The sequence below is a fragment of the Ictalurus furcatus genome, chromosome 14 (assembly GCF_023375685.1).
Source record: "Ictalurus furcatus strain D&B chromosome 14, Billie_1.0, whole genome shotgun sequence".
Lineage (NCBI taxonomy): Eukaryota > Metazoa > Chordata > Actinopteri > Siluriformes > Ictaluridae > Ictalurus > Ictalurus furcatus.
In genome coordinates this window covers 30062812-30073493 of record NC_071268.1, presented here as the reverse complement: position 1 = coordinate 30073493, position 10682 = coordinate 30062812, and the positions used below count along the sequence as shown (strand labels likewise).

General features: G+C 42.2%; 2 protein-coding genes across 3 annotated transcripts in view; one reads left to right on the top strand and one right to left on the bottom strand.

The window, feature by feature from the left end:
- slc44a4 (solute carrier family 44 member 4) overlaps window positions 1–563 on the top strand; it is a 32578-nt gene extending 32015 nt beyond the window's left edge. Inside the window, exon 22 of the mRNA XM_053641494.1 lies at window positions 1–563. This exon is cut by the window's left edge and continues 1217 nt beyond it. The gene's annotated coding sequence lies outside the window, so the exon portion shown is untranslated.
- Window positions 564–2381: 1818 nt separating this feature from the next.
- On the bottom strand, window positions 2382–10680 carry rnf5 (ring finger protein 5). Of its 2 annotated transcripts, XR_008387681.1 has the most exons (7): window positions 9152–10680; window positions 6576–6594; window positions 5874–5986; window positions 5688–5742; window positions 5485–5593; window positions 4658–5272; window positions 2382–4443 (listed from the first exon to the last, which is right to left on the bottom strand). XR_008387681.1 is itself a non-coding variant. In XM_053641501.1 (6 exons), the coding sequence occupies exons 1-6, from the start codon at window positions 9358–9360 to the stop codon at window positions 5154–5156; spliced, it is 624 nt and encodes a 207-aa protein (XP_053497476.1). In that variant the 5' UTR covers window positions 9361–10680; the 3' UTR covers window positions 2382–5153. The 2 variants fall into 2 exon arrangements, 1 of the variants encoding a protein (XP_053497476.1); XM_053641501.1 differs by having other exon boundaries at window positions 2382–5272.
- Between the last annotated feature and the right edge of the window lie 2 nt (window positions 10681–10682).

Below are 10682 nucleotides of genomic sequence, written 5' to 3'. Positions count from 1 at the left end.
ACAATTGATTTAACAAACACTCCCAAAGACTAATCCCAGACTTAACAGCATTTTCCATAGATAGCTGTGTTATTTTAAGCCCCGGGGCAGCGAGTCTGAAACACGTGAGTGAGGAGGCCATGTCCTCTAGTGTGTGTGTGTGTGTGTGTGTGTGTTTAAGAGGTTCCATGTTGAGATGAAAGGGTTTTATATTTTGTACTGAAGTGTGTGTGTATACAGATGATTTAGCCGAGTGCCTCCAAGATTCCGTTTTTACATGAATACATTAATATTTGCATGACAGGCATTTTGAATGACGTTTCTTTCTAACTGTGCCGATCGTTTTTATAAACCCAATAAAGCCATAACACTCTGATTTTTATCGTCTGCAGCTTTTAGTGCCAGGAGAAAGTTGAACTTTTGAACAAAGAAAAGATGTTTATTTAAAATCCGTCAAAAAGTGATGATACTGTAAAATGTATAAATATATTTCTATAATAATTCTATATGAATGACTTTATAGCTGATTTCTATGAGCAGAGTGTATTTCTACAACTGTGAAATAAAGTGTTGAATATAAAGGCCGGGGGTGTTGTGTGTTCTGCGTGGTGTCCTGTCCGGGGTGAAGTCTTCTGCCTCACACACGGCGTGAAACGTCAGACCCAGCGTGACAGTGAACACAGCAAGACCTTACTGAAGATGAAGGAAGGGATGAATAATAAACAACATGATGGAATAGACAGGAAGAGAGAAAAGAATAAAAGCACAATAGGCACTAGGAAAGATTTAAAAAGAATAGAGACGATTAGAAAAGAACAGAGTGGAACTGGACTAAAAAGAAAGGAAGAAAGCATAAAATGTTAGACTAGAACAATAAACAATGAATTATAAAAGAACTGAAAATAACAGAAAACAGGAATACACACACATTTTAATAGATACAGTACTGTGCAAAAGTGTTAAGGCACATGTAAAGCAATGCTGTAGAGTAAGATCCCTGAAAAAATACTATAAAAGCAGTGAACAGTAATAAAACAATGTCTCCTGTATGGTGACGACTTTTAAAAAAAGCGTGGTCTCAGGTGGAGTGTGTGTGGTTTTATAAGGAAATGAGCTGTGAGTGTTACTGAGACTCACAGAACCAGACTCGGTTCTTCTGGAGACTCTGACTGTCACACTCGCGTCTTATTCCTGCAGCGAAACCCAGCACAGTTCATCGTGTTTTGTTTTTTTCAGTCTGAAACGTGTCTCTTACGTGACACGCTGCTTTCTTTTTAATATACAAACATGTTTCCGTAACATTACATTTTGTGCTGGAAAACTAATGTTTGGGAATCGAAAATGTTTCTGTACCGACTCGATAATGTAGAGAAAATAAAATAAAAATCTATAACGAAGTTTTGGGGGGGTGCCAACGACTTTTGCACGGTACTGTAAAAAAATCGTATCAAATAGAACCAAACAAAGAGCAAACTAGAAAAAGACAGGATCGAACAGAATGTAAAATAACAAACGAATATAAAAGAACTGAATAGAAATAAGCACAACAGATCAGAAACTGAGAACGGAAGAGGCTGGAATGGAAGAGGACAGAAAATAGAAGAGAAAAGAAATAAATAAAACTGAACCATATAGATGAGAAAAGAACAGGAGAGAACAAACCAGAACAGAAAGAAATAGAAGAATAAATTAGAGATAAGAACCAATATATAAAAGTCACAACAGGACACGATATACAGGCGTCCTAAACGTCTCCGTACACGGGGGTCTACGTCTGCCAGCAGCACACACGCCTTCGTGCCTTCGTCAGTGGAGGTTCGTGGACGTCCACTTCCTCTCGCTCGGTCCGCAACACTTCCAGACTTTTTGAATTTGATAAGTCTGGAGACAGAGTTGTGCGTGTGATGTGCTCGACCGGTTTCCTGTTCAAGTCCATCGCATCCTTGTGACAGCGTCCTGATCCAGCCACGAGAATGATTTCAACACCTTCTTCTTCTGTCAAAGGTCTTCCTAAAGCCTAGCTGAACAAAATCTATAATATAATTGAAGTAAAAAATAAATAAACTTCCCCTGTGTATGGAGACTTTTGGGACAACCCGTATCACAGAACCGAGGAGAACAGACCTGATCGGAACAGCACAGAACCAAACGGAAGAGAACTAGGGTGTGTTTATGTATATATATTCTGTAAAACAGAACAGAGTTAAAAATATACAGAATATAAACTAGAACCGACTAGAAAGAACAGAACCAAATTATAAGACACAACAGAATAGAAAAGAACAGAATTAAGTAGAACACAATAGAAATAAACAGGACAGAACGGGGGAGGGGCGGATAGTACTGAAAAGAAGGGAAAACAACTAAAGAGAACAGAATAGAAATGAACACACGACACCGTGTTTATCCACAGTAGGAAACATTTATTCACTGACTTCCAATAAAGATCCCCGCCCCCACTTAAAACTCCGCCCACAACCCCTAACACAAATATATTTCTCCTTTTATTCAGATCAAAAAGACGAGTAATACAACAGCAAGATAAAGCGCGCAGTCACACACACACAGCTACAGCTTCGTCATCATCATCACCACCACACATTCCAGGCGTTATTTTAACACACCCTTGTCCACTTTCCCTTGACCAAGTCTGCATGCCCATTTTAAATGCCTTTTCTGTTAATCAGTTGAGTCGACATTATCATATTATCTTTTACAAAATGGCGGATGGTTGAAAGCGGCACTGATCCCCCCAACCTCCTCAGAATGCTAGTCACAACATCAGACATCGAGCAGGTAAGTGTTCTGAGCTAGCTAATGGAATACATCTGAAATGTGGTTGGAATTCTTGTGGGAAAACTCTGGAACATGGTTCTCATTGTCCTGATGTTCCACGCTCCCTCTGTTGTGCTGCGAGCGCTCACTCTCAGGCGAAGTCAAAAAGGGGGTGCTTTAGAAAAAGAATTTGGGTCTCCGTATCTGATTTCTTACGCCTCCTCCATAACTCATCATCATGATGTCATATCTACAATCTTACAGAAAAGAGTACAGAAATAGTCAATCAATCTCATGACAAAACATTTACACACACACACACACACACACGTTAACAACTGGGAGAACACGTGTCACAGTGTGAAACTGAAACACTCATACTGTACAGTAGAATTCTGACGGAACACCAATGTCATACAATTTAAGCTCCGCCCCAAAACACAGCTTCACAACCTTGTTAGCGTACCTACTAACATCGGCCATTTTAAGGCTCCGTCCCAAATGCTAACACCCGAGAGTTCTTGGTAGTAATTATTTAATTTCTGTGTGCAAATCAGATCAGACGTGATCAGCATTCAGTTAGGGTTTATCAGAGCGTGTTTGTTTATGTACAGTGCTAATCTTATACGTTAACCGCTAATGAACCTATTAAAGAACCAGGCTATAACAGTGCAAAGTTACCCTTCGTTCACACGAACAAGCCACAAGGCGGCAGGCGAGCGTTCGTTTCCTACGTACGTGCCAACGCAGAGACACTGGAACCGAGATCTCCTTACCTCTAGGTCTTTAATGCTACTCTTACTAACGCTATTAGAAATGATTGGCAGCTGACTTAACACTTTCTTGTGGTTGACCTGATTACCGCTTAGCATCACTGCACATCAGGGAGTTTGAGACGTCCATGATTCACGCCCACAGCAGAAAACTATTTTTAGAAGGTAATCGCTAGCGATTTTAGGGGGCCAGCGACCAGAAAATGTTTAACTTTATGCAAACGACTAAGTAAGAGTCGTACTTTTTTCCTCGTTGATAGTTGCGGTTCCTGAACCAATCAGCAAGACTCGCCGCGGTTCCTGAACCAATCAGCAAGACTTGCCACGCTTCAAAGTGCTTAAAACATTTAACCTACTCAAACAGAAAGTCACAATTGGTTCATTTGACACAGACGTCAATTATACACAAGCCACTCCCTTTTTGCATACATTGTGTAGCTACAGCATTTTTACAGCCATATCGTACTAGCCTCGTGAAACCATAGCAACCGTCGGTAAATTAAAGATAGACACGCCTACTACTGACGCGTAACCGGCATGTACTGCTGTTACCTTTATCATATCACAATAAATCCCTGACTATTTCTCACACAGCGTTGCCGAACACTATGAACCCCGCCCTCGTGCCTGTATTTCACTTGCCTTAAGCTTTTCTCAGCCTTGAGACTGTTCACGCAAGACAGCCAATGAAAACGAGAGGAAACCATGGAAACCCAAAACCAGCCACACTGCTAGTCATAATAGTTCCCAAGAAAGCTACAGAGAAGGATTTAGCGTTTACTCTTCGTTACGCTCAGGCAGCAGAATAATAACACGACATGTACCTGTCTCGCAGTGTTCTAGCAGAACATCTAGTTGCTCGCTAGATACTCGTTTACTTACTAACGAGCTTCTGCCTCAACAGTGTGAAGTTACGCTATAAACACATAAGGAAGGAAACAGCAATGCAGGAAGGCTTTCCAGTTGGAAAAATGTATAGTCCTTATGTCATCCCTGATTATCTTGTCTGAGCAACTACCGATTTATAGTGGAGATGCTAGTTTTGATTCTTTTAGTTATGTAGCACCTCACAGATTGATCAAGCTGAAGATTCTCCTGGTAACCGGGTAGCGGTGGGAGGCGTGGCTTACCCATGATGCCGTACAAGACTGTAATTCACCCAACGCTGAAGGGGCCGTGTTAATCCCTCGTTGTCAGATACTGGCTATAAACGTCCACATGGTTTCCCTATAATGTACAAGATACCCATAATGCACTGCACGGCGGTAATCCTTCAATGGTTCCGGATTTGAACCAGAAGGGCTAAATAACACCTTTTTTTTTTATACATACACTAAATGTACTAAAGTGTGTGACAAGGAATTCTCTTTGGCATGAAGCAGAAGTCATGAGACAGGGGGGATGATGTACACGTGTGTGTGTGAGACATTTTTACACACACTTGCTTCATTAATTTTTATGGAACACCATTAAACTCCTGCTGTGTTTTAATACTGTTCTCAACAATCAACAATCTGCGGCTGTGTGTGTGTGTGTGTGTGTGTGTGTGTGTGTGTGTCAGTCCTGACATCTTCTCTCTCTCTCTTTCTCCCAGTATCTCTCGCTCTCATTCTCTCACACACACGTTCACACACTCAGCATCCAGAAGAAGAAGAAGATGGCGAGGAAGAGGAAGAGCGAGTCCTGCCAGTTGTTGCCGTTGTTACCGTTCCCGTTGCCTTGGTGATCTGCAGCGTAGTGAGGATCTGGGGGGGGGAGAGAGAAAAGAAAAAGCGTGAGGTTATTGTGATATAAGAATATAAGAGGAATAAAACACTTGGGGAAGTTCTGTTACGGGGACACACACCACCCAGTCACTGATTAATGTCCCGTAACAGCGGGTCTTATAGTGTTTTATCCCTTACACAATATTAATGTGTTAATAAGGTACGTTGTGATACGCTGGTGTTTACAGCACCTGGTCTGTGGAACGGGTCATTGGTGTTGAATATCGTGGTGAAGAAGCCGAAAGGAAAAGCGCCGATACCGAAAGACATGTGGAACCCGGTATCGCCGAAACCCTGAAACTACACACACACACACACAAAGAGGTATTACTACACATTCCCTTAACCATGCCTTCTCTATATTTCTATTGGTCCCCTGTCAAGTAAGACTCACCCCTCTGCTCTCCGGCTCGGTTCTCTGTCCTTGAGGTCGAGGTGGAGTTTTTAATCTGTAACACACACACTTGATAAAGTCATGGCATGAGGTGAATACATGATGTTAAACACCGGGAGCACGTATCTTTAGCAGTAGAAGTATTTCAGATTTGCTGCTCATGGCGGTATACGCTGCCGGCTGTACCTGGGGTCCTCCTGGCTGGTGCTGCCGCGGCCGTACAGAGGAATGACTTTATCTCTGCTGATTCCTGCTTTGCACACGGGGCACTGCTGCCTACTTGGCCTCGTCTCCAACCACTGACCAAAACCAAACGGCACAAAAACCTCATTAGTGCCTACAGAATCACTTCACTACCCTTACTGCTTCTACTGCTATTAAACAGTACTGACAATTTTTTTGTCCTTCAATTTCACAAATGCTGAATCTGTATTTGGACTAAAATTTGGTGCGATGTTTACTCACCTTGCTAGCTTGCTAGAGAGCAAAGGTTTTTTTTTAAATAATCTTCAGGTCCACTGCATTCTAACCGTATGAGGAAACATTATTATTAACTAGGCTAGCGACAGCATTACACTGACAGTTTAATGTTAATGCTGCTTTACTAACAGGGGTTTGTGTTGCGTGTGTGACTGGCAGATCAGACTAAACACAAGCTCCTCCATGTTGAATCAAAGACTCCATTTATCCGACAGGCATTGCTAGCAGCCGACGTCCAGGTACCGCACGCTTACCTGCACAAGGATGCTGGTAACAATGCTCACCCAGAGGCTAGAAGCTACCCTTACTTGTTACGTAAAACAAAACCATTTTATTTTGGACGCACTGTTCCGCTAAGGCTAACATGTAACACTAACAAGAGAAGACAACTTTAGGCAGTTAGCTTACCTGATGGAGACATGGCCAGCTGTAGAGACACAGACACAGAGGGACATCAGTATTAATGACCGCAGTGTGAACTTACAGACAGGACCACATTTAAATTCAGGAAAATTAGATCAGCACCCCTGAACTCTAATCTGACTTCCATTAGCTGGAACACTCTGAACTCGCTAAATCTGTCTGAACATGGATATTTCTTTAGTACTTTACAGACATTATATAGATATTGCTGGACAGATCAGGTGTTCTAACAGATCTTCTGAAATGAATGTATACTGCTCAAGCACCGCAGAGATTATTATTAAATATGAAATGAAAAATAATCACGGTACACGACCACAGTGATCACTTCAAGGTTCTATCCTACTCTAAGACTGACTGTCACATGCCTGCCACACAATCTTGCAGGTGCTGAGTCCACAAGATGGCTCCATGTTGACATTTCGGCCTGAGCCTGACCAAGTTACATGGGTGGCCCCCAGCCCTAGCTCACGGGTAGGTCCCTTTAACCCTTACAGTACACTTAAACTTTTATGGGGGTCATTTGGGTCACTCTTTGTCTGACCTCTCCTCTCAGATCTGTTCACCAGGGGCAGACTTACTAGGAGCATTAAGCTTCGTGGAAGTTCAAGCAAAGTACGCAAGTCCTTTGAATTGAACACGGCAAGGTCTCTGTGGGTAGTGACTGAAAGAATTATAAAAGCCTGAAGAGCTTGACAATCCAGGACAGTCTTGGAGTACAGCCACTGCTCCTCCAATTTGAGGTGATTCAGGCACCTTACAGGTACAGGAGGTCCACTGGTTGGTAGAACTGTATCAGGCAGGTCCACCAGGGCAGACACTGAACCCTCTGAAGAGATTATATCTGACAGTCAGCGTGGAAAAACCTGGAGGAGCTGGAATCTGTGGCCAGGGATCGAGAAGTCCGGACTGATCTTCTCAGCCTGTTGCCACGACGACCCCCAACAGGTAAAGCAAAAGGAAAATGAATGAATTATGAGCACTACAAACAGTTTACAGAATGGGAGGCATGAGGCATTAAGATGGGACAGCACTCAGTGTTTAGTAAACGCAGCATGTCTGGGAGGAACAGTGTTTGCTGTGAGGGTCAATATTTACATCAGGGATTAATTTCAATGTCACAGAGGTCAGAAACAAGCCAAAATGTTGTACAACTTCCCTACCAATGTTCATCAGCTATGTTATATGGGACATAATTGTAGGTAGGAACTAAAGTTATGAGTGGGGAACTGAAGAAATGTTGCCACATGACTGTCCTGAGGAATTTGTTTCAGGATAATCGTTTGGACAGCCGCTGAAATCGACTCCGCTCTATGCTGAAGCTCAAGGTTGTGGAAAATAAATGACAAAACCTGGTTCTATTGGCAAAACACAGTTCAAAACAAACGCTGTAGACAAATGAATGGAGGATATAATTAGTGTTGCACTACAACGAGAGTAACCCTAATCCTACTCTCCTAATCTCCACTTAACCCCACCGACACCTTCTCCAACACCAGAGGGATGAGAGTGGAGGATCATCAGCCATGTTTACTCCACTAATCACAAACACTGCTCAGCATCTACAGGGGTGGAAATCAAATCAACAGTGAGCAGACATTGTGCCGAGACACGTCATTTGACGCCGTCACGATGTGCGTTCAGCCAAAACCCTCTCCGGTTCATGTGCGTCGAACATGAGTACAGTTAAAAGGTCTCATTCACCAACAGACATCACTCTGAAAGACAATTTCACCAATTCCACAACTATCATGGAAAAAACCCTCCACGAAATCTTGTACGGACTGTCGAAGCGAGTCGAGCCGAAACATCACTAAGTGAGATGGTGGGCACGGGCAGGGCCTCCAGGAGGTTGGTTCATATCAGGGAGTTAAAAACACCTACACATCTGTCAATAACTCCAGATGTTGATCAGCTCATCTGTGGTTTTAAAAGACGATGGTGTATTTGAGTCGGAACACTCGACGCAGTGCACTACGGTGTTAAAATGCAGAGCTCCTACACCAAAAGTCTTATCTTTGTGAGCAGCTTTCAGTCAGCGTGTGACCCGTCACAAACCCAGTACCAGTTCCGTGTGGAACGGAAACCGTGACCGGAAGGGTCAGGGTTCGAATCCCAGGACTAGGAGATTACCTCCAAGACTCGGCGGTGGTACTTGGACTGGATGATAAACCTTATTATCCATAATGACTGAATCTGCTGCTCATTACACAAACATTGCATAAATATATAAAGTGTACATGTCATTATAGCACACACTAGAACGAGTGTACACTATGAAGTGCACTTATTGAGGGAGCAGACATGATTTTAGATTTTTCTTAACAGAAAACTGACTTTATATTAGATAACGTCAGGTGGCTTAATGCATCTCTTTTATTTTATTTTATTTTATTTTATTTCAATTCATTCACAACACCGAAATGCGATTCGCGGCTAGGCCACATGTTGTGCAGAAATTATTTTACTTTTCAGTACTACTGGATTAGCACCACGCTAGCTGTGTGTACAAAATACAAATAAAAATACAAATACAAATACAAATAACAATAACTCTGTACCAGAACAGGTGTCCGCACAGACTGATCACGGCGTCCCTGGCGGTGTCCAGGCAGATATTACACTCGAAGCTAGCCCGCTCCCGCTCGCCCTCTCCGCCACTGCCTCCGGCCCGTCCGCCGTCCCGGTCACTGCTGCTCTCTCCACCCGGGAATCCTCCTCTGCTAGCCGGCGCGCCGTCACTCGAGGACCGAGGATCCGCGGCCTCCATGAGTCTCCTATTTACTTTTCTGCAAGCTTATCCGCGAGCGAGCTTTGGAATGCGCACAGCTGCGTCACCTGACCTGACAGTGAACTAACTTCCGCTTCCGGTCTTGGAAAGGGAGCGGCGCAAATGGGAGGGTTTTATTTGGTAAACAACAAACAAACAAACAAAAAAGCCAGGGAATTCACTTTCACAAGCCCGACATTACAGAAAAATACCAACTGGAATAAAGTGGGTGTGACGTTGGAGGTTCGATATTCGCGGAAATTAAGGGGCCGTCTCTAAAGTTCCATACGACATTGTTATACACGTTTCTAACTTCAATATCATTTGAAGGGAATGACTTACAGTCACATAACCCACTGTACAGTGCTCGGCTAGGTGTCAGGTATAATGCACACCTGATAATACTATACTAATACGTATAGTATTAGTATATTTATTAAAACCTCCATCAGGATGTATAAAAGCAGGTCAAGATCATCCCAGGCCAGAAAACCCTTTTCTAATTGGCATCTCTGGTCTCTTCTTTGTGTCCAGTGTGAACACCGCTGTCATGAAAATCCCTAAAAATGGCGATAGCCTCCTCTGTGGCTCTAACCACTTCGGTTTTGATTACCTCTACAGTGGTCCATCTAGGAAATATAGTTTAACAAACATTTACATCAGCACATATACGAAACATTACAGAGTTGGCATATAGACATACAATGAAGTTAAGGTTTATATTTACGCTAAACCAGAAATCCTTCACTCACCTTCTAGAATGTACTTTGAAGCCTTTCGTCTGTTTTAATTTTTCTCTTTGTAATGTTTGGTGAATACTGGCCTTTAGTTTTGTAATCCAGAATAGTCTGATACAGTACTGGATCCATATTCTGCTGCTGTCGCTGTCGATAATCCAGGGCCTTAAAGGGGCTCCCACAAGTTTACCTTCACTTTGGTATAACGTCATTTGCCTTATTTAATAATATATTCTACAATAAATGCATTTAGCATCACATGCTGTTTATACTGTATGTATACAAATTATAATAAAATGCTTTGATCTGATATGGATACATTATAATATAGTTATTGATCATATTATGTAAATTAAAATAAATCCGTTACACTAAAAGAATGAACATTTTCATTTATTTCATATGCAAATGGGGGACTTTTTTTGTGTAAACAACCTTTTATTATGCTCAAAGAAATAGAAACACAAACATAAAAATTCTGAAACAAGCATGACATTACAGAACAATACAAATGTATGAATATGAAATTATGGCAATAAAATAATAGGATTAATACATAATACTGATTTTTTTTTTGTCAGCAGT

Bases quoted from the DNA above. Each gene is read 5' to 3' on its own strand.
- rnf5 (XM_053641501.1), bottom strand. From the start codon at position 9,360: ATGGAGGCCGCGGATCCTCGGTCCTCGAGTGACGGCGCGCCGGCTAGC. The intron at 5,594-5,687 runs GTGAGTCTTACT...GTGTGTGTGTAG, and splicing joins CCGAGCCGGAGAGCAGAGGG to TTTCAGGGTTTCGGCGATAC. The intron at 5,273-5,484 runs GTGCTGTAAACA...TCCCCCCCCCAG, and splicing joins TGACCCGTTCCACAGACCAG to ATCCTCACTACGCTGCAGAT.